This window comes from Dermacentor variabilis, chromosome 2 (genome assembly GCF_050947875.1).
Source record: "Dermacentor variabilis isolate Ectoservices chromosome 2, ASM5094787v1, whole genome shotgun sequence".
Taxonomy (NCBI): domain Eukaryota; kingdom Metazoa; phylum Arthropoda; class Arachnida; order Ixodida; family Ixodidae; genus Dermacentor; species Dermacentor variabilis.
The window spans coordinates 50,085,525-50,110,110 of NC_134569.1; the positions used below are offsets into that span (position 1 = coordinate 50,085,525).

The window sequence follows — 24,586 nt, forward strand, 5'->3', positions numbered from 1 at the left end:
TTTGCGTTCGTGTTCCCTTCCCATCTGTGACACAGAGAGAAGTACTGCTGCGCGGAGATCTACTGCATCATGGTGGAAGTGTTGAGTCGTCTTTCCCGCACGACGCGGACGTCACAACTAGAGCCTACTGTCGTCGGCGGTCGGTCCAGCTACGTTTGATCGACAGGCCACTTCGCTTCCTTCATTTCTAGGTTAGAGTTGTTCTTCGTATTCTTCTGTTCTTTTCCCCCTGAAATTCGAACTAATTAAGAGGTGACTTGAAAGCGATTATGAGTAGTGGAAAAATATATGACGTCACAATAGTAGTATTAATTGGTGCCATTGACCACGTCACAGCCTTTTGCTGCTGACTGCTTTTCTAAAGGAAGTATGCTTTTTAGAAAATTAGCTCTATTAATTATGCACGAGATTGTGCTAGCTGTGCATTAGTTTATGGCTTACATACAATGGTTTACTTTGCTCACTTGAGTTTTGCATGTCATACTCACAGAACTGTTGTATAATAATCAGCCCACAAAATAGATACAGTTTACAGCAGTTATGACATCGTTTTTTATATTGATTTGTTAACTTGCGTTATCCTGAACTAATTAATATATAAGAGTATATATCTTCTTAAAGCTTTCTGCTTTTGGCAATTTTAACAATTAAGAGAGAGAAAAAAAAATATTGAGTGCCCAACAGCATGCTCCCAACAGTCATTTGAATGTATTCTTTGCTTTTAAGTACAACATATGTATTCAGAATGATGTAGCGCTCTTCCCTATTTTTCACTGAGAGTATGCCATGCAAAATTTAAGCCATTGAATGAAGCTGAAGAAGAGAACATTCCTTGCATATATGAAATGAGCCAAAATACTGCCAGTAGTATCTTAATATCATCTGATGTTAAATACAATATGGTGAGACCTCCCTTTCCTATAGGCCCTTTAAGCTCCAGTAGTTTCACTTAATTGGCAAAACTAGGCTCAAAAATGTGAACTGGATGAGTCAAGCACAAAAGTGTGGCTCCCTTCACACTTGTCAGGAGCGTGCAAACAACATGCTACAGCTGACAAGGCATTAACGTCTACCCGCCGTGGTTGCTCAGTGGCTATGGTGTTGGGCTGCTGAGCACGAGGTCGCGGGATCGAATCCCGGCCACGGCGGCCGCATTTCGATGGGGGCGAAATGCGAAAACACCCGTGTGCTTAGATTTAGGTGCACGTTAAAGAACCCCAGGTGGTCAAAATTTCCGGAGTCCTCCACTACGGCGTGCCTCATAATCAGAAAGCGGTTTTGGCACGTAAAACCCCAAATATTATTATTAAGGCATTAACGTCTGGCCATAAATATTGTGTTTTTCAGACAAGGTATATGTTTCTGTCTGCCTTGTCGTTTGTACATGGAGCAGCATTTGTGCGCGATTATTTCATCTTGAACTTATCAACTGTGGCACATTGTAAGCTAATAAAATGATAAACCAAATGCATAGTTATGATTGACCTTATGATATCCTTGTATTGGCTTTCTATTCCTCAGCTTGGCAGAAATTCTGAAGGCCTTTGTTGACATCATGGCGGGTGGTGTGGTGCCGTATTAGCTGTCATGTTTTTCTCTGCTGTTTAGGTATTGACACAGTAGCTACATTCTCATAATTGCCATTTTTATGGTTGTAATGCTAGTTACTGCAACAATGCATGTATTTTTTCTTGTTCAGCATGAATAATTCCTGTCGCTTAGTGTGGCGTCAACTGGCAACTGTATGCATACAAGATGTAGAGGTCTGTGTTACCTGAGATTGTGAGTATCTAAATTTGCATACTTTCTTTTTCTGGTGTTTTAGGCTGTATTTACTGGTGCCACTTGCTGAACCAAGGAAGTGAGAGAAAGTGAAGCACGTAGTGAAGTGCAGTTTCACCTTTGAAGCATGGGGGACCAAGTGGTTGCTAGCTCTGGGGGCCCCATGCCACGAACCCACCTGCTGCCACTTCGGTAAGTCTTCTTTAGCTTCATTATGAATAACAGCTGCTTGGAAACATTGCATTGGTTTCATGTCCTCTCAGCATGAATCCAAACATGAACAAGTTGAAAATTACTAGAATCCATTGTGTTTCCAGGTTCACGTATGTTTGTAATTGTGGCGTAATTGAGGTTCTGAAATGTACATTTGGGATTATACTGTTATGAGGTGTTTTTGCATGAACATGCTGACAATGCAGCAGTACTTTGCAGCATGAAGAAGATGAGAGAGAAACAAATGCTATGCAAGCTGTTGGACGGCCATATTGTATTGAGAGCCTTGTATATGTTGTAAAATATACTCTCTTATTGTGTCGACGTACCTGTGATCCCTGTGACAATGTGGTGGACGTTTGGGAGTATTGATTCCCATAACTCCTGTATGCTTAAAAATCGGCCAAAAGGGATTGCACTTCACACTCTGGTGTATTTATGCATGACAGGCATTTTGATCAGTTTTTTTCTATTTGTGCTTCAATTTATGCTGTTGCTAGCACCATTTTAAGCAGATTTGAAGGAGTATTCTGAGACATTGAGGAAGGGGTTAAATAGTGATTGTTTTAACAACTCTTATTAGCAGCAGCATTGGACATCAGAAACTGCACATGCATCAAATCAATTTGTCTAATAAGTACACCCTAATTATCATCCTTATTAGTGATTTTAGTGCACCTCCAGGTGGCTTTAGTGCACATCTTGCCGTCATGGAATTGAGGGTAGTCTGCATCCAGTAAGTGCCCATTTTCTAGGAATCTTGAGGTTAGTAGTAGTTTCTAGAAAAGGCTAGAAGAGAAGGCAATGAGTGGTTCAGCAACAATGAAGATGGTACAGTTATGCAGAATGCACTTGAAAAGGCAAGTTCGGTCAAAGTGGGGACACCGAAGACAGTTTGCACTACAAACAGAAGCACTGTAGTAGTTTGAAAAGCAGTAAGGAGAGAAATCACCTTCATATCTCATGTAAAGAATTTCTTTGATGACTGTTACATGAGCAACCTCCAGATAGTGCCACCACACTTTGGTGCAGCCCCTTCTCTACGACCCGCCCCCAGGCTTCTCGTCAAGTAGACTAGGCCTCGCGGCCCCTGAAGCAAGGCACTTGTGGCGGCGTAACCTCAATAAATGTGTCTCTTTGAAATCCTGTGTCCTTCATACAAGCAATCAATATGGTGTCAGAAGTGGGATGACTGAAACCGCTGGTGCGACCAGTGAGCGAAGCAGCCAAGCAGCATAGACAGGCTACCGCCACCATTGAAATTCAAAGTTGATGGCAATGCCGCAGAACAATGGCGCACATTTAAACAAGCCTTCATGCTCTACCTGAAAGTGACCGATGCTGCTGACACATCCTTGGAAAGGCAAGTTGCTCTTCTTCTCAAGGTCGGAGAATGAAATCTCCCCGATGTGTACAACACACTCAGCTTCGGAGAACCAACTCTGGTGCAACTGCACCCAGAATTTGACTTCAAGCATGTGGCAGGACTGTTTGATGCGCATTTCTTGCCGAGGCAAAACGAAGTCTACTCCCGTTATGTCTTCTGCAACCGATTATAATTTTCAGATGAAAACTTCGACAGTTTCCTGATGGATCTAAAGCTGAAGACCAAAGAGTGCAACTTTGAGTCATTAAAGGAGAAGATGATATGTGACCAGATTATCTGTGGAACAAAAGATTGCGCTGACAATTTGAAGCTGGAAGACCCCTCACTGGAGAAAGTTATCAAGGTGCACCTCATGCACGAAACAACAAAGTGACAGATGAAGGTATTCAGAGGCAGCCGCGTCCACCAAAGATGTGCACCCTGTCACAAAGAATAAAAGCCGCTTGTCAACTGCAGACGTCAACAAAGGAAAGCAGCCAGCAGCAAGGAGAACAGTGCGAACATGCAATTATTGTGGAGGAAGTCGTGAAACCACAAGGAGCGCATGTCCAGCATGGGAGCAAACATGTAACAGCTGCAGAAAGCTCAACCACTTCGCAAATGTATGCAGAAGCAGTAAGACCATCGCCAGCTTGAAACATCTAGATAATGCTTCTATTGTTATATTTCTGGTTCGAAGTGGCACATCAGACCCATTGTTCATGATATTAGATGTCAATGGAAGGAAAGTGTAGTTTCAGGATGACAGTGAAGCTGCAGTTAATGTCATTACGCAGAAGAATGTCCCATCACATCAGATAAAGCTGACATCAACAAGTCTACGCATGTGGAATGGGGCAAAAGTGATACCAATAGGCAAGACCAACTTGAGTGTGATCGCTCCATATGGATACGAACATGCTGCAGAGTTCATTGTTGTGCAGGATGACCTCACACCACTTATTGGATGGAAGAAAGCTGAAGCCATGAAACTCATTACTGTCATTGCCAGTGTCTGTGAGGAATACACAAAAGCCTCGATGAATTGCACCTTCTCAAGTATCCGGATGTCTTTGGATAGTCCTTAGGCTTGCTGCCTGGGAAAGTACACCTTGTAACCAAACAGTCAGTTTGTCCAAAATCAGTCACAGACTCCCGCATCCCTGTCAGCATCCAGCCACAACTCGAAAAGACACCAAGACACATGAAGTAACGTGAAATAATTGAGAGTGTCAGTGAACCTACTTCATGCATCAGCTGGATGGTCGTCGCTGCAAAGAAAAACAGTTAGATGAGGATCTTCATGGATCCACAAGTCCTCAATAATGCTCTGGAATGCAAATGACACCCGCTACCTGTCCTGGATGACATTTTGCCAGAGGTTGCAAAGGCCAAGATTTTCTCAAAGTTTGACCTATGTGATTGACTCTGGCAGTGCATCCTGGATGAACAATCTAATTTCCTAACTACATTCCAGACACCCATGAAATTTCTCAAATGGCTTCGCCTCCCTTTCAGTTTAGCAGACAGTAGTGAATTTGTCGCAAACTGAGAGGTTGCGGCGGAATGCCAGGACCAGAGGACCAGTGTAGCAGGCTTTTCGAATGGACTAGCGCGTGCTGTGCTTGTGCCCTGAAGCAAGGTTTGGGTGCGGGCTAGTTGGTATTCTATGGCATCAAACGTCAGTTACAGCGCATACATAGACAAGGGACAAAAAGGACGACGAAGACAGCACTTGTCTTCGTTGTCCTTTTGGTCTCTTGTCTATGTGTTCGCTGTAAGTGACGTTTGATACCTTGTGCCCTGAGCATGCACTGCCCAACTTTATTTTTGTCATCTCAATGTCGGCAAATACAGCCGGGAGTCCATGTGTTACCTCGGCAATGAATTTTTGGAACGTTTGAGCTGCTTTGTGTATCCCAAAGGGCATGTGCACATACTCAAGCAGGCCAAAGGGTGCAGTAATGGCCGTCTTTGGGATATCGGCAGGCTCAACGGGGATTTGGTGATAGGCCTTAACAAAGTCTACTTTACTAAAGCTTTTGCATCATTCCAAGTGGCCTGTGAAATGTTGAATGTGTGGAAGGGGATAGCTATCATGGACCATGTCAGTTGCTGCACGGATGCCAGTCATTTGGATCGTTCTTGGGCACCAGATGAAATGGGGAGGCCTAGCTGCTGGATGAAGGGTGATTAATACCCAGCTGGAGCACATGCTCGAATTCCCATTTAGCAATGGACAGATGCTCACTGAAGAGGCGGTGCGGACAAGCTGCGACGGGTGGACCATGCGTGACAGTGTGGTGGGTTATGCTGTGCTTATGTGTATGATTTAAACTTCAGGGCCTTGTCACCTCCGGGGAGTCTTCAAGGATATGAGCATATGGGCATGGTGGAATCAGCGTGCGGATGCCAGTGGGAGCGACAGCCGACAGAACTCCAGGGATGGAAAATTGCTTCTTGCTGTCATTCAGGCGGTGGCAGCGCATGCTGATGTCGAGGTCGAAATGGGTCAGGAAGTCAGAGCCAAGCATAGGCTGATTGACATTAACAACGATGAAGATCCACCGGAACATGAGCCACAGGCCAAGGTCAAGAGTGAGGGACCGTAGATCATACGTGGCGATGGAGGTTCGCCGCACGGAGCATAGGGCCAGGTGACTTAAAAGCGCGGTCACACTTGAAGGACAACAGTACGCTGACCTTGGCACTCTTGTCCACAAGGAAGCGCAGGCTGTAAATGCAATCCATGTTGATAGAAAGGTGGCCGGGTTGTAAGGCGAGGTCACAGGCTGCCGTCAGTGATATCGTAGTGCATTTGCGGACCACTGGCATGGGGACTTACAATGGTGGGCGCAGTGCTGGTAAGTGTGGTGGTACCAGCAAATAGGTCAGCTTTGAGGACTGCGCAAGCGGGGACTCCTTGAAGTAGAGGGATGGCGGATGGGGCATGAGGAGGGGCCACGCTGGTCATGAGAGGACGTCCGAAGGGCGTCGATGGAGACGGCTAGCTGGTCGATTCGGGACTCTTAACGGATAACACAGCAGCCTGTGTTATCCGCGAGTTGAAGGCGCATCTTGCTAAACATGGTGTGCCAGAAGTTCTTATAATGGATAATGACCCTCAATTCTCTTGTGAAGCGTTCAGTAACTTTGCCAAAGAGTGGAACTTTGGACGCTCGACATCAAGTCCAGGCTACCCAAGGTAAAATGGCATGGCTCAATCAACAGTGAAGAATGTAAAGATGCTTCGCAAGAAGGCTGAGGAGAGCGGCAGTGATGTGCAACTTGCATTTCTGAACCACCGCAATACACCCCTGCAATATATTAATGCCAGTCTGGCGTAACTCCTCATGGGCAGAAGAATGCAGGCACTCCTTCCCATGACAAGCACACTGCTGGAGCCAAACGTTATAAATGCCAAGCCTCTCTTGGATTGCAAGAAACACGCCATGACACTCCACCATGACAAGCTTGCAAAAGATCTCTACCCATTGAGAAAAGGACAAAATGTTGCAGCCTCTCCCCATGCTAATGTAACATGGTCAAAGGGCACCGCGGTGGAACAATGTGGTATTCGATCATACAAGGTGCAAGTAGGCAACAGCACTCTAAGACACAACAGAGTGCACATTCAAGAAGTGCTTCAACCATGCCTTTGTGGTAATGCGCCCACTAGTCTACACAACTGTAGTCAACAGCCTGAGACTTCTGAACCACCCAAGGCCAGAAATCCAGATTGTGTGGAGAAAGCTACTAAGGTGACCACACTGCTTACGGAAATGCACAAGTTACAACAGCAGGCGAACCCAGCATCAACTCCTTTACGTCCAAGGTGGGTCGCCATTCTACCAAAGAGGTTCAGTGACTTCATAGTCTATGACGCCAAATTTCAACCAGAGGAGGATGTTACCTGAGCAACCTCCAGATGGCGCCACTACATCATCATCATCATCAGCCTGGTTACGCCCACTGCAGGGCAAAGGCCTCTCCCATACTTCTCCAACAACCCCGGTCGTGTACTAATTGTGGCCATGCCGTGCCTGCAAACTTCTCATCCATCTCATCTCATCCGCCCACCTAACTTTCTGCCGCCCCCTGCTACGCTTCCCTTCCCTTGGGATCCAGTCTGTAACCCTTAATGACCATCGGTTATTTTCCCTCCTCATTACATGTCCTGCCCATGCCCATTTCTTTTTCTTGATTTCAACTAAGATGTCATTAACTCGCGTTTGTTCTCTCACCCAATCTGCTCTTTTCTTATCCCTTAACGTTACACCTATCATTCTTCTTTCCATAGCTCGTTGCGTCGTCCTCAATTTGAGTAGAACCCTTTTCGTAAGCCTCCTATATGAACACAGCGCCACTACACTGTAGTGCAACTCCTTTTCTACTACCCGCTCCTGGACGTCAAGCAGGCTAGGCCTTGCAGCCCCTGAAGCAACACGGTTATAGTGGCATAACCTCAATAAACATGTCTCTCTGAGATCCTGTGTCTTCCATACAAACGCTCAACACCGACCACTATAGTATTGTGAGCAGGTGTGTGCAGCTGCCAAAAAGATGCATAATGGAAGGCAGAGTGGCCCAGTTAATTTTTTCGTAGAAGTGTACATAGCAATTTAGAGTGAACAGGCCCCTTGCCTCCCATCAGGGTTAGGAGGTTCACAGCACTGCATTGTCTTAGGAAGTCAAACGAGGGGCTGTGGACAGTAAGAAGGAAATGGAGGGAGTAAGCCACTGAGGCAATTGGCTAGCACAGGTGTACCCATTGCCTTTGATAGACATTTGCCACTGGCGTTCTTGACCTGTCACTGAATGTAGGAATTTGCTTAATCCTTACTTTCCCTTGTCCTTGCTTGACCTGCAGGGTTCGGATAGCCTACAGTGTTGGCCATGTGCTCAATGACCTGTGTGCCTCCATGTGGTTCACCTATCTGCTGGTGTACCTGACGTTCGTGCGACAGCTGCGTCCGACGCTGGCTGGTGCACTACTGCTGGTTGGCCAGGTGGCGGATGCTGTGGCCACCCCATTTGTTGGCATCGAGTCGGATAGAGACGATGACTTCTGGCTCTGTCATTACGGCCGCCGGAAAACGTGGCATCTTATTGGTATGTCTGCACATCTCAGTACCATTTCTTTTATCATCTGTTTTTTTTTTTTTGAGTAAGTGTACAAATGCACATAAATGAAAGAGGGTTGTCTACAGAATCCCAAGCTTGAATGACACTGAAGCACCATAAGATCTGGATCCAAAGCCAGCTACAATTGGTGCATTGTGGTGCATTTCCCTCGTGGAACCACTGCGGTTTTATCCAAAGAAGATGTGCACAACGTGTTATAAAACCGATGCTGGTGGTGCTGACTCTAGAAATTTCTGGGATAGTGGAACCCACATCAACTGGGGCTGTAAATAATTATTTTGCTATGGCACTAATGCAGTCTGCAAATGTAACACATTATTAGTTGTCACCACATACAGTTAAGCCTCTATATAATGAACTTCAATACAACAAAATTCTCGATATAATGAAGTATTTAACTTCTTGTCCCTAGAACACCATGTGTTTTGCACCTCAATATAACGAAGTATGTTCATACAGGATTTCAGTGTAATGTTACTGCAAGCGTGCAATAACATGATCAAGTACACCTCTCTTTCTCTAGCATGACCATGGCTGTGCATGGCTGTAAGTGCATTCTATTTTGGAAGTAAGCTTCGGCAGGTACAAAGCTTGAGTGAGCTGAGATGGTTGTGGCTTTATGTGTGCTGTCTTCATGTTTAGTGCTGGAGGTCTTGCAATCTAAAGTTTTGGAGGCACATTGAAGCGAGGAGCAGCCAAAGTGTAAGCTCCCCTCAGCATCATCCCATTGTGGGGCATATTAGTGGTGGCGCTGGCAAATTGGACACAAAATCCTCAGACCTCACTTCATACCACCAATGTGAAGATATTGTCGACATGGCGTAAAACCATATCTTTGCCGCTCAGGTTCAACAAAATGAAAATTTTTCTAATTGAAATTCGTTTTCAATTGCCCAATAATTCGGAAAATTTTACGGCTCCATCCATGGAGCGGGAGAGAGGGTTAAAAATTAGGCTGGTGACTGTACTTAGCACAAAAGATCGAATTTCAGTATTCAGAATTTCAGAATTTCAGTGATATAACAAACCAATGATGTAACAAACCTTGATATAACAAACTTCAGTACAGTAGACGTCCGGTAATTTGACTCCAGTTAATTCAATTTTATTGGTTAATTCGACCCTGACAGAAAGTCCCAGCCACCGTCTACACATTTCTATGGGCCCATACTTCTGTTATTTCAGTCTCAATATTAGCCATTGCTAAATAATTCGAACTTAACTGGTCAGCTTCGCCGCAATACAGCTGTGTTATGCGCTGAAGCGTACTAAGAATGGAAAGGGGCCACTATCACGGGCCATATAATATGTGGTTCTTAATTATACAGGAGTGCATGCGCCATCTCCGGTTGCAGTATAAGCACCTATAGACGCCTAATAATGGTGTCAGATCCAGGGAGGCGGGACGGTTAGGCGATCGTCCCCTCCAAAGCCACTGACTAGTCCACCCCCCCCACCCCCTTCCACTTCCCTTGACAGCGATTTTTCAACACATGGAATGTTTTAGGCCGCTGCGGCGAAGAAAGCACCCCTCACTTCTATCTTTTTATTAGGCACAAAACTGGCTAACGCAACTGCCACCTTTGTGGTAGCGAGCTAATCGCTTCCTCTCTACCTCCAATTTTGCCCCTTCAGAAAGTAAAAGATTGTTTAAGTAAGCGGGACCATCAGGGTGGCCACAAGGAGGGAGCCTTCCTTTCTTCCTCCTTTACTGAGAGACATGTGCTCCCTTACTCTGCACTGCTATGCTAGGAGATCGTACTGGTGCAAGTCACCTATCAGTATTGATAGACCTAGAAACTGTTCAGTGTCATTCAAACTCGTGCCTTTCATCGCACAGAGCGTGCTTTACTCATGCTCCAAAAGGGGGCAGCGCAAGTTACCTTCAGCGGCTGATATAAAGCAAACAAATTGGCGGTGACCAACTTGCACAGCACGCGGCGACCAAGGCATAAGTTTTTTAAGTTTTCACAATTAATATTTATTTTATATGGAATACGGTGGGTAACATTTATGGCACTGTCCTTTGTGAATTACTTAACAAAGTTTCAATGCACTGAAAGCCAAAATTCGCATTTATCAGACGTGTTGAAAGCGTGTCCATGTTTGTGGACAGAAATTGTGGGTTTGGAGATTTGCCGCATCTTTTTTCATGTTTTGCAGCGCGTTATCTCCAGGATTTTGTTTAGACCTCCCCAGATGGGTTAGTGCTTGATTTTTTTTATATACACTGGGAAAGATACAGTCCTCTCTGATGACATGAAAGCTAGTGGCCTAGCCAGAGCAGTCTTAATATAGCTTGTGGAAACAACTGAGCAGCAGTCACATATTTTCACAAATCAGTATTTTACTGCATTGAAAATTTTTAATTGCTTATTTCACGAGAAAAAGTTCATGATTGGAAGAGTAAATCGAAACCGTACTGAGGGTGCTGCTGTAAACTTTCCCAGTGGCACCAAAGTAAGCCATGAAGAATCAGCCTCCCTCGTATGTGTGAACAGAAGTATGTGTCTGGTCAAATGGAAAGATAACAGACATAAATTCCTTTTCCAGTGCTGTTGGAATAAACCCTATGTCTTCATGCAAGTGCTCATCAAAGGTTGAAACGAAAAAAAGATTAGTACCACACCCGGGATATTGTATTAGAATATAACCAATTGAAGAGCGGAGTGAACCTCATCGACAGGTATATTTCACATGCTAGGATGAAAGTAAGATACCAGAAAAGGGCCGTTAGGATGCTCATACATTGTCTCGACATTGTTGTCTACAATGCATGGGTTGAATACTCTCGCGATGCGACAGCTTTGCACCTACAACAAAAAGAGGTGCGGTCTCTCCTGTCTTTCAAGCAGCATGTCGCCAAAATATTTACTAGATCTGTCCCAAATTCAAATGGTGCCTGGGAATAAAGGTACGAAAGTAGACCAGCAGCTCTAGAGACCCGACCAGCCTAGCTGCCTGGCGGTGATACGAGAAAATGGTTTTGACCACTTCCCAGAATATTGTAAAATTGAAAATGCAATACGATGCTGCAACAGAGATTTCAAAGCAAAGTTGAGAGTTTGGTGCATGAAATGCAATGTTTTCTTGAACTTACAAGCGTAAAATTGTTTCTTTTATTTTTACCATGCTCCCGACTAATGTCCATGTTTGTGGACACTCATTTGTACTGTTTCAAAATGAAATTATTTTCGCAATTCCTTTCTTCACATTTTGAAGCTGTTTCAAATGAAATGTTGAAAACATTTCTGTTTTTTGTGTCTACATTTTTTTCGGTAGTGAAAAGGTTAAGTGCTATTTTCACCTCCTTTTTCTGTCTCTACAGTATTTAGTTTTTAGTACTACTGCAAGGTTTGACCTTGCCCATCGATGTCAATAGCTTGTTTTCAAACTGGTTACATGTTTGTCTACAAGATGTTGATGAAAAATGCACTAAGGGATGCAACTGAGAACGAATCATGACCATTTGGTTACAGATGTCTGGTCAGTTGCACAATCCCCCCCCACCCTAAAGTAGGCACCTGGATCTGCCCCTGCCTGAAAAGCATACTGGCAGCCATTCGGAGCTGTTTCTGATGTTGCTGTGGTGCTCAGTAGACCATAAAAAGTTATGGTTGCTTAGTGAAAACAAGGAAAGATGAAAGGGGACAAGCGGAGCGCCAGCCTGTTGTGCCTGTGGTGATTTGTGCCCAGGTTAGCCCGCCATGTGTGTCTCCTATATGAGACCGTTAACCAGGCCTAGTATGTGTTCCTTAATTATACGCATGTGCACCGAGAAACGGAGAAAAACCATCTGCATTTTGGGAAAGCTAGTGAAAAGGGAGGCGATAAAACTTTTTTTTTAAATCGGGAAGTTAGAGGATGTTTAATGCCAACAAAAGAGCGGGGGTCTATCTAAAGCTCTGAAAGTCTGCCAGTAAACTTACTAGACGTCTCGGTGCTAGTACTGTGACCGAAGATGGCGTATGTGCGGTTGTAAATTAAGGAACACATGCTATATCCCCTAACAGTCGCACCTTTCCCCACTTGGTATGCTTCACCGTATAAAACGACTGTAATGCGGCAAGGCTGACCTTAAAGGCAATAGTACCGAGTGAATCAACGGCATGTTTCGGTGTTTTTTTTTCCCAGCCTTTTGTTTGATTTGACCTGCTGGATAATTCAACCAGTTTCATCAGTCTCATCAAGATTGAATTAACAGAAGTCAACTGTGTAAAGAAATTTTCAATTTTTAACGAAGTAGTTAACTTCTTATTGCTGTTTCTGTTTTTATAACTTCTTGGCCATAAGACCCCATGAACTTTGAGCGTCTATATTACGAAGTGTGTTTATACATGATTTCAATATAACGAAACTTCACTGCTGCCGTGAAGGAATACCTAGATAATATATGGTAACTCACCACGGTGGTGCGCACATCCTTTTCGGGCGCGGATGTGGCTGCTCATTGCTATCAGCATGGCTGAGTCCATATGCAGCCCGCGCGCCCTATTTTAGAGGTAATCTGCTGCTTGTGTGAGGACTGGGCGAGTTCAGACAGTGTGGCATCATGTGCTGTCTTCCCGCGTGTTTTGTGCTGGAGGCTGTGCCTTCTCAAGTTTTGGAAACATGTTGAAACGAGAGGCAGACAGAGCATTGGCTCCTCGCTGCTGGTGCTTGTCATGATAGCCCACCGCAGGTCACACTATCAGCCACGAGGGCGGGGTGGATGTGAAAGTGTGGCTGGCTTCACATCGTATCGCTGAAGTGAAGATATCGTTGACATGGCATCAAACTGTATCTTTCATGAACGAATCGCAACCAAATAATTTTTTTCTCATTCAGATTTTCTTTTTCTGATTGCCCAATAATTAGTAAAATATTGCAGCCCCTTCTCTGTAAGAAGAATCTATCAGCAACTGTACTTATTTGCATAAAAGATCAAATCTCAATACAACGAAATTTTCGATGCAACGAAGCAAATTGCCTATCTTACTGACTTCGTTATATTGAAGTTGAACTGTATAATGAAGTAAAGTGCTGATTTTACGAACCTCGTTAGATCGAGGTTTTTCTGTATTAGCAATACGTTTCACGCCTCTATCTGTAGTAACCATTTGTCACTTGGCACAGGTGCTGCATCATGTCTGGCATGCTGCACAAGCTGTGTTATTTGGTTCACTAAATTCTCTGTCATGTTGTTGAAAGCCATCTTATCTGGCACATCTAGTAACAGTTGGGCGAAAAGGCCATAGCCTGTATTTGGCCCCTAACCTTGCACTTCTGGTGGTGTCTGAACGTGGCCACATACCATGTTTTATTCATTTATTTATTTATATATACTGCAATCTTAAACAAAATCTTAGCAGCGTGGTACACGAATAAGTTCACAAAACAAAATAAAAAATTGGAGGACACTTAAGCTTCGCCTTCAAGAGTGGAACGCGACAGCGTTCCCGTCGACCCGCCAAGGGGTATTGGGCTACGGCGCAGCGACTACGCGCCCAGCATCGGACGCGGTGAGCGTCGAGCAACGCAGCGTTCGGCGCGACAACGAAATGTGCGCCTGAGCAAGCGACGCACGCCTGAGCCTTAGAAACAGCTCGTTTCTAAGCAACACCGCGTTCACTAGAGGCGCTTTTGTACCGCTTTGAAGCATCGAACTTGTGGCTCAGTGGTAACGTCTCCGTCTCACACTCCGGAGACCCTGGTTCGATTCCCACCCAGCCCATCTTGGAAGTTGCTTTTTATTTATGAAGTGCCTGCCGTGATTTATCGCTCACGGCCAACGCCGCGGACGCCGACACCGACGACACCGGCTTTTCTGCGACACGAGCTCCTTAACGCTATCGCGTTAATACAAAAATGGGGAATTGCACTCAAAAAGTTCTTCACACAAGTGCAAAAAACAGGCGCAAGAACAGGCGCAAGAAACAGGCGCAAAAAACACAGGCGTAAAAACAAGCCCTTTAACGTTACTCCAGCGATCTTTCCCAATCATACAGTCAAACAGTGCTATCACTAACAATCTCAGCAAGTACAAAAAAAGAAAAGTTAAAGATATGTTTCGAAAAGTGATAATGAGTCCTGTGTTACAGTTTTATCGGCCAGCTTATTCCAATCTACTATAATTCTCGGAAAAAAGGAATACTTGAAGCAGTTGACACATGTTGTACATGGAGTTACAGCTAGTGAGTGTCGCTGTCTGGTAGCGTAACCTGTTGCATAGGTGATAATGTGAGACATGTAGATAATGGTAATGTAGACATGTGGTAATGTAGATAATGTTATCATAATTTACCATCAAAGTTAAAAACTGTGAAATCCTGGTGTTATATGTGCCTGGTGGGAGGAAAACAGAGCCAATGCTGCTTCTAAAATGTTTGTGGTGTGTTAGTTATGTCTGCATTTGTTACTGTAAGCGTGAAAGTTGTATTACTTTGACAGACAAGTGAACATGGTGGCACTGCCAAGGTATAGACAATTTAACCAGTGTGATATCACTGAGACGAGGCTGGGCTGCTGTTGCTTTGAGCACAAACATGCAAACGAAGGATATGTATGTGCTCATTTAAAGACTTGCACAAATGAGGTTCCAATGGTAATTAGACCAGTTGAGAAAAACTCAACTGGTGCGAGTCGTCTTGCAACACTAAGTTAAGAAGAGCCACTCGTAAGAATCTTTCTTCAAAATGGAACATGGTGAATAAGGTGTAAGGAGCCAATACATTCACCTCTCCTGCTTTCCTAGAATGTTATGATAGCTAACTAGGCACATATTGTACACCATGTGGGGCAGTGGCCCCTTTGTTTGTTTGAATGTGCAGCTTGTCTGTTACCTGTTTGCCTCACTTGCTGGCTGTGGCAGCTCAGGAATTTTTGGGGGTGGCAGTCAGAAACAGAAAACTTAGCCAGCTCTTTGTAATGCAGGCACGCTGTGTGTGGTTGGAAGCTTCCCGTTCCTGTTCTCGAAGCCCTTGGGCAGCCACCCGAGCAGCCAGGAGGCAGAGTTTGTTTACTATGCGGCCTTCATCATCATCTTCCAGTTCGGCTGGGCGTCCACCCAAATCTCCCACCTGTCTCTCATCCCAGACATCACGCCCATCCCTCATGAGAGGGTCGAGCTCAATGCGATGCGGTGAGGACACTTGTTGCGTACCGCGCAATGACAAGGCTGTTGCTAATTCATGTTGCCTAATTCTTCCTCCCCTCAAAGGGTGACAGAATGGAAACACTTGCCAGAAGATCTGGTCAGTGATGCATTCTTTTCTCAGTTGTGATATGAATTTTTCAGTTAAATCTGCTGCTTTATTTGAAATTCAACATGCTTCTCTTCAGTACACTTACTGTATATTTCCTTTATATCATTGCTATGTGTTGCTTTAGTATCTTGTGCGTGTACATATGCCTAGTTGTGCTATGGATGTAGGTACCTTCGTATATAAGTGTACAACGTATATTTTCTTCTGCTTTTAGAATGGGTGTCGTTGTGCACCAGTTTTATGTTTTGCTTGTCCCCCCAGCAGTGCCCTTGAGGCCGGGTAGGTACATATTGTGCAAATAACTAATTAAGGTAACACTAAGTTATGGGTTTGGTTTCTGACACCAACCGGTAACTCGGGCTTGTCATATTCTGATGACGACAAAATGCAAGAACACTTGTGGAAATTAAATGACCCTGGGCAGTTAAAGTTAATCCAGAGTGCTACACCCTGCAGTGGCTCTCATGGTCTTCCTTCAGGACATTAAGTCCAATTGGTTGCTCATGTTCATAATGTGGGTTTGTTGCATGATGGTGTTCTGCTGTATTTTCTAGTCATACGTTCACTTTATCTTTATTCTCACCAAAGTCACTGTTTTCTTTTGGTCTGCAGCTATGCTTGGACAGTGGCGAGCAACATAATTGTGTACACAGTTACCTGGGCCGCCCTGGGCATATCAGGTGCAGACCACGAAGCTCAAGTTGGGCCTCCCGATGGCCATGTTTTCCGAGACATTGTCCTCATAGTGGTCAGTGCTCACCTTTTGATTTTGGGCACATTCATTTTGTCTTTGCTTTGTGGTATTATAGACGCACTATTGAAGGGGCATTCACATAAGGAATAAATTTGACTGTTTTCTTCTACAGGTGAACGTGTTCAACCATTTCATACATAGCAGACCATGCTGTAGAAGCTAGAGTAATGGTTCACACTATCTGCGTGCGCAACACAAAATTGCAATGTGCTACATAATTTAGCATAAGGCTAACTTCGTATGTTGCAATCACAATGTAAGAATCAATTGTCACATAAACATTGCCCCAGCAAGAATACCACCCCAGCTCCACATTCAGTGCACCATGTTGTGTGCCTTGTGCTGCTTGAACACGACGGACTTGTTCGCATCGCACTGTGCTAGCTGTTGCCTTCAAACGCATTGCTTTTTTGCCAATTTCACACCCGGTAGGAACTGGAAGTGAAGGACCATCATCTTGGAACAGAAGCAGAGTATCGTAAAGGCTGTTGCATCTGGTGCCAAAAATTTGCATGTTGCACACGCTGGAGATTCTATTGCTGTTGTTTCGTGAAAATTTCACCACATACGTAGCCGCATAGCGGTTTGGCAGGCTGCGGAACTGTAGTCTTCTTCGCGTGTTGTGCAGGCCATTGGGCATATACTGCAGTAAAGGGCAATAATCTATATGATGAAGTAATGGCTATAATGAAATAATGTCAGCTAACCCTTTGGCTTCATTATAATGAGTTTCCAGTGTAGTTCTTATACGTCAAGGATTTATGTCAAAGTCAAGAACTATGTCAAGAATTTATGCCAGAATGATGCATTCCTGTGACTATGCTATTTACGTAGCTTCTGCAGTATTACTGTACCCGCTTTACATGAAGTGGAGTGGTATACCAGAGGCACATTACACAGATGTCTGTGTTGGGGGTGATATGCTTTGCTGGGCCATTGTAAACCTTCCGAACGCATGCAGCAGAAGGGCCAGATCTAGGGCCACGTCAGTATGTTGCATGCATGGCTCAGATTAACAAGCATTCATGACTCACGCATCCGGCTATGTTTATTTAGCACAACAGGCATTTCATGTGAACATGGATAATTTGGTCAACCATCACTCGACATTGGCATTGGCAACATGGTGCTGGGAAGGAAGATAAGAAATGAATGCAGTATCAAGCATGTTGACAGGTTCGTCCCATGCAGAATAGGGGTAGTGTATCAGATACCCACCTCTTGTGGCAACAGCTACATAGGGCAGATGGGACGGTGTTTAAACATCAGACTGCAGGAGCACCGCGCAAGGGTAGAAGGATTTGTGGGGGGTGGCAAACTGGCTGACCATTGTCGCCACTGTCGTAATTGCGTGCCTAGGTTCCGCGACACAAAAGTATTGAAGATGTTTGCGTCAGAACTGAGCCGAGAAATCTATGAAGCTTAATGTATAAAAATGCAATCTGGCAGCTGCGTAAGCAGCTCTTCAGTGTCACTGAGTGAAAAAGAGTTAGATTATTTATATAGAAATTTGTGCCACTCATGCCCGCATGTCGAGTGATGGTTGTCCGATGATTATCAAGTGTGATTATGATACATGTATAAATGTGTGACTTTCCTGGCGTAAATCTGAGTTGAAGTTCTGCTCTTGTTCTGTGTATTTCCTTCTTCGTCCATTTTCGTTTGCGCGGTTACATAATGCATTCCAATAACGACTACCAACTAGCCCGCCTCTCCCTGTTAAATAATTTGGTTTATCAGCATAGTGGCTTATTTAACAGCCTGTGTGGCAGCTCTTGAATGCTCGCATTTCCATCTTCTCATTCTGCTAAATTTAGCTTGCAGCAAGGAAATCCACCAAAGATTTCAGCCATGTATCACAAGTTCGTGAGATTTTTCGTTTGGAGCAGTAGAGGAACAGTTGACGTCATGCATGCTCATCAGAGAATTTTGTTTATCTTTTACTTATTTGAGTACTCCAGAAAGGAATTCAACTGCGAACTCCATAACTGAAGTTCTTTTTATTGTTTTTTATTGTTGCTGTGCAGAACTTTGAAAAATTTAGGCCTGAAGGCAGACATATAGATACCGGTACCTTCAAATACTTAAATATTTGTGAGAGAAAATGAAAGGGTTGTTATATGGCAGGTGTGATTTAATTAAGCCCCCTAAGACTTTCCATCCTTTGTAATAAATTGCTCTAAAGCCACTTTTGATAGTATTTTGGGGTGAATGCTTTCTTAGAATAAGCCATGGTGCCTTTAATGTGTGTGTTGCTGTTACAATGGAACCGTTTCTTAATCTTGTGCTTGATCAACAGCTAAAAAAAAAGAAAACGTAGGAGCAGACCTGCTAGTGAGAATGAAAAATAGAGTTTGAATTGTGATTGAGACTTCTCTTACTTGAGCATGTAGCCATGCAGTTTGATACCGTCATAGCGTGGGTATTTGCATGCAAGTTATTCGTGACATTCAAGAATTCAAGAAAATGCCTTTGTCTCTAATTGCAGGTTGCCATTGGGGCCTTCTTCTCACTCATCTTCCATTTGGTTGTTCGTGATCCATCACGAGGCGGACGCCGGGAAAGCCGCTCTCGTCATACGGACGAGTACATCCGGTCATTGGTGCTTGACCGCTCCCACCACTTTGTGTGGAAAGACTGGTTCAGGGAGAAAGGCTTTTACCTGGTGTGTACTTGCCTGGCCCTTTTATTTATTTGTTTATTTCCTTGTGTGTAACTGCATTTAGCTTAGGGAGAATGCCTTTTAAGGAGTCTCTATAGCAAAGTAACAACAATGGCATCCTATGGATATCCTGTGGACATCTACTGCCAGGACATGGATATCCTAAGAACGCGTCAAATACGTCCTGCGGGCATCCCTCAAATGACCATTCGGATTTACTTTGTGTTCTGCGGACATTGCTTGCATGTCTGCGAGGGACATCATAGGAACATGATGTGTGCATTTTACGAACGCATAAAACACGGTCTTTTACACAGCGTTACCATAATGTCGATTGCAACACATACTGCATGACAGATGCAATGGGTAGAGCGTCCATGCATCAAGAACAGATACATTGTGTGCTTACATTATGTGCGCATCACATGTGCGGGAGGGCAATTCTGCTCATTTTTCTAGGCCTTCTGCCAAGTGCAAGTAGCTTATTGAACTTATTCAAATTCACATAGTAAATTGCATCAGAAAATTTGTAAGGTATGGTGTACACACGAGCTGCAGGCATGAGAGCTTCAGATTGTAATTTGAACATGCACGAAAATATAATTCTGTTATGAGGAAACTCAAACACAAAGCCTCATAGTGAATTCCAAAGGCGAATTCAGAGTGGTTGACGAACTCTGTGCCAGAGCACTCCGCTACGGCGGAGGGCATCAGAATGAAATCTGTGATTGAAACACAGGCATTATCGCCAGAGCAATTGGCAAGGGGCACTAGCACACATCCCCTTTCAAATGCACCCAGCATTGCTTGCATTTTTTGTCGTCTTCAGCCTTTTCGGCTTGAACTCGCACGCGTGAGTTTCTTTTTTCCCGTTTCTTTTTAGTCTCCTGCACTCTAACATAAGCAACACTGCATGTAAGTCTGCTTCTCTCGTCCGTGGTGATTGCGTGTCGGGAACATTGGAGACATTGCGAAGCCCACGATCAGTTAGGTGGCAACACATCAAGACAGCCTGAAGTGCCTTCGGAACTGCATTTCATCAACGAAAGTAAAGGCTGTTACAATGTGAACTTCCGAAAAGGAGCTGTTGTTACCTCTTCATCTGAATGCTGGGTAGCGACATCGTTGATAAAACATGCTACTTTCAGTCTCTACATTGGCGCTCAAAACATGGATGTCGAAAGCTTGCTTGAATACAGTAGCTTCTGAAGCTTCTTTGTTACTTGAATCCCCATTGTTCGATTTGTAACTTAGGCAAGATGAATCATTGCTCTCCGTAAGCAGTAAAAGTGCAAGCCGATGACGCGAAGCACCACTCATTGCTTCCAACAGACCGCGATTTGTGTTCATGGGCGTGCGCACCATAGCGGTACCACAGCGTTACTTTGGCTGTGGGTGGCCTGACATAACGCAACTTCCGGTCGACTATCAATTTTTGCGGAGTAAAGAGCGCTGCTCCGTGGAGTGGATCTAGTGGTGTAGCTGCTGCCGATCTGCCATTGAAAGATACCGGAAGCACTCTCAATCTCCCAGTAGAATAGACTTTCTCTGCAAGGAGCAGAAAAACTACTACCAGAAGTACTCCGAATCTGCGATTGGAATTCACCATCAGTTGGAGGACAAATATTCACGTGTATGTAAAAAAAAAAGCCCATGTAGGAGCACCTTGAGAAATCCATGGTAGGATATCTGAAATAAGTCCATGTGCGATATCCTTAGGACATTCGTGCTAGGATATCCAAAATTGGATGTCTGGCGGATGTCCTGCCTGTCTCCGGAATGGTGCTTGGACATTGGGACATGATTCAGATATTTTATGGATGAAGTGCTTTCACTGGGAAATGGCCTTAGTGCTTTTGGCTGTGTAGTAAGGCAGGGTATGTAACGAGACAAAGATATCGTTGAACTTATGCTTATTAAGGCAAAAGCCTTAAAGGGCCGCTCACCATGTCTGGCCATTTTGAGCGGTCAGCCAAGCGCAGAGCATACGATGCATGATAACGATCGTGTTTGCAAAGTATTACATCGCTACAGGCCACAGAAAGGTCGGAAATTTTAAACCAAACCCGTTTTCTCTTCTCCTTGTGGCCGCCGCACTCCAAGCCGGTGGATGACGTACACATGCTAGTGCACTTACGTACACATGTTCGTGCTGTGACGTTGCTTGTAGTGACACTTGACTTTGAGAATTGTTCAAGGCAACAGCTGTTATTTTTGCAATATGTTGCTTGAATAGGCGAAGTAAAGCTTAGAGAAATAATAAAACACACAAACCAAATGGCTGCATGTTTTTGTTTTACTTCGCACCGTGACAAGAGAGATGCACTTCCGTTTCGTCTGCTTGTTCCCACATCATGCGGTCGCGCCCGCAGATGCCAAAACTATGTCATTTTCTACTGTGTGCCAGTGTAGATCATGCTCTGTGATCTTCTTGTGTCTGCCTCAGTATTCGTGTAGCACTGACTTACACCGCTAGTCAGGTGTCCTCGTGCACAGCACGCAAGATCGTGCGTTGCGCGAAACGCGACAGTTGCAACAGCTCATGTGCGAAGCTGTTGGCTGAAGTGCGACGCTGTCGGCGGAAATGCACCGTGCCGCAAAAATGCGAGGAGAAAAAAAAAAAAAAAAGAAATGAAAGCGGGACTTGTGACGTATGCGTCACGGTATCCTCCAGGTCCGGTATGGGAGAACGCAGGGAAGCACTTTCACTTGCAGAGGCTACACCAGCGGAGAGAGTGTCTCGCTTGGCAGTGGAGCTTGCCTCCTGAAATCATGGGTTTGCAGCACTGAAATATTTGTATCTCCGCTATTAAAGAGCCAATTTGAAAAATTTTTACGGCAGAACGCTTCCTAGAGGACACATAACAACTTCCAGCGTATAACCAAAATTCGCTATGGGGCCTGGTGAGGGGTGCTTCAAGTGGTTCATGCCCCCGATCATCTGGAAAACACAGTGTGTGGTACAGAAAATCATGTGAGCACACCTCGTGCAAACCACACACTCATGCCATTGCTTGCATGTTCATTGTCATCTTTTTCCACAGCTGGCTCTGATGCCACTCATCATGCCAGCATTTACATATTTCCCCTCGTGCTTGTGCCACTGCTCTCGCGTTCGTCGTCATCTTCTTCCACAGCTGGCTCTGATTCAGCTCATCATGCCAAAAAATAGAAAGGCAAAGTTAATTAAGATAGATTTAATTCAGGCACTCGAACCCTCGAGCTTATGTGAAAGTTGAATCCACCACCTTTGGTGTTAAGACAGTTAATGCACAGTTAATTATTGTATAGTTAATTAAGGCACTCAAACCCTTGACCTTTGATGGGACTCAAACCCACGACCTTTGTTGTTAATTTGGGTGAAGTTAATTAAGGCACATTTAATTAAGGTAGTGTAAATTAAGGCACTCAGACCCATGACCTTTGGTGGGAAAACAACAATAAGAAGTATCAACGCATTTGGATGAGAATGTCAAGTAATTTAATTAATGTCTCTTGAACGCGCAAACTTTTGCCTTCACCCTCTTTGGCGTATGCTAAAGTGACTATCAATTTTTTTGAAGAACCCCACAAAGTTTGCTTTTATAAGATTAGTATTCTCAGACTTTGAATTATAATCACTTGCATTAAATGCCAGTAATGAAAACAGTTTTATTTAACAACCTGGTTTCATGCTCCTAAAAATTATGTGGGCGTTTAAGGTTTTAAGCTCAGATATGTGCTGAGTAGAAGAAAACTGTGCTGTGTAGTACAGTGGAACCTCGTTGATATGATCCCATTACGTATGTTTTCCCAGCACCAGTGTTTGCAATCGAGAACACACAAAATTACCCAATTGAGTTATGCTTATTCTTTACCGGTTCATACATTCCCAAGAATAATGATCTTTCAGTACCAAAGTTCAGTATATCGGCAAACCGTGATCGTACAATACTTTTTCAGGCCTCTAGATTGCATGTAAACAAGAAAATGTGGGAGGCACATGCAATCGAGAATAGTAGCCGCCTGCTGCGGCATTTTCACCACAATACTCGCCTGCCCGTCTCATATGAAAATGGTGGCGCATACTCAGTTTCTTATTCTGGTACCAGCAAAACTCCTGGGCTGTCGCACCCCACCTCAGCTATCGCCACCAACTCTATTTCAATAAGCATCTTCACTTATCTGTTTGACAGTGCATGCCATTGGGAGCTTTTAATAGGTGATAATCCAAACGCGCTGCCTTTCCCTGCTGCAGACTGCGATCATATGTTACATTTTCCGGCTGCTAGATCTCGTGCAAGCAAGAAAAAGCGCGAGGCGCATGCAATCGAGAACAGTAGTTGCCTGCTGCATCAGCTTTCCCGCAATACTCGCCCCGCCTGTCTCACACGAAAACACCGGCGCATTCAGTTTCTTGTTCCGGTACCAGCAAATCTCCTCCTACATTCTCACACACCTCACAGATATCGTTGCCGACCCTACTGTTGTGGGGCATAGTGCTACTGGAAGTGTACTGCATGCTTTTAGTAGGCGATAACCCAAATGAGCTACTGTTTCCCGCAGCAGGCAGCACGATGTCATCATCACGTTCTGCTCCAGTGGCATCTAGCGTCGCCCACCAGCTTGATTTTGTTTGGTTTCCCATCACCATCTTAATATACTACGCAACAGGAAAACAACAAAACGTGTCTTAGGCTGCCGAAGCCCTACCAGCTCAACGGGCGTCAGAAACTCGTGCCTCATGCCGCAACAATTCGCACAACGCTTTGCATTATGTAGATGTCAACTACAGTTGAGTGTCAGATATTTTAGTTACTTAGAATCATACATTTTCCCAGTTGGTACAGTAGAACCATGTTGACACAATCCCATTACGTATAATTTCTTGGCACCAACGCTGACGTGATTGAGCTGGTGTAGCTTCGGTGACCCGAGACACATTTTGTTTTCTCATGTTTTTTTCATAACATATGGACGAGGTTGTACTGTGTGTAACCCTTAGTGTCATTAAACAGAAACATCAGAGAATCGTACTAATAGTGACTGATCATTCGCACGCTGTCTTTTGCATTGCCTTTCCCCTTGGGCAGTTCATATCTGAGCCTGAAGAGATAGTACAAGTGATGTACTGCACAAAATATGACGAGAATGAGATAGGACAGAGTGCAGACTGGCAATTTTATTGCACATAAGGCCTAAGGAGCCAGGACTATAAAGGTGCACTTTATATTTGGAGACTGAGCGTTACCTAATTTGGGGCTGTTGTTTCAGGTTGCCCTCCTGTACATGTTCACTCGTCTATACGTCAACCTGAATCAGGTGTACATCTCCATCTACATTCAGGACACACTTTTGCTACGAAGGGTGAGTGTAACATATTGGTTTACAGTTGCGTTCAATGTGAGCTGAAGCGCGATGTGCATGATTGAAGGGGAACC

At 44.4% G+C, this 24,586-nt stretch overlaps 1 protein-coding gene across 7 annotated transcripts in view; it reads left to right on the forward strand.

The window, feature by feature from the left end:
• LOC142571814 (major facilitator superfamily domain-containing protein 12-like) overlaps positions 1-24,586 on the forward strand; it is a 66,007-nt gene that overhangs the window by 23,420 nt on the left and 18,001 nt on the right. For 6 of the 7 annotated variants that reach the window (XM_075680450.1, XM_075680454.1, XM_075680449.1 and 3 more), the window contains 7 exons: positions 36-191; positions 1,826-1,974; positions 8,232-8,473; positions 15,419-15,626; positions 16,363-16,498; positions 18,993-19,169; positions 24,420-24,512. In XM_075680450.1, coding sequence (XP_075536565.1) covers positions 1,910-1,974; positions 8,232-8,473; positions 15,419-15,626; positions 16,363-16,498; positions 18,993-19,169; positions 24,420-24,512 — 921 coding nt within the window. In that variant the 5' untranslated portion in view covers positions 36-191; positions 1,826-1,909. The remainder of the gene's footprint in view (positions 1-35; positions 192-1,825; positions 1,975-8,231; positions 8,474-15,418; positions 15,627-16,362; positions 16,499-18,992; positions 19,170-24,419; positions 24,513-24,586) is intronic. The other variant, XM_075680453.1, reaches the window with a different exon arrangement.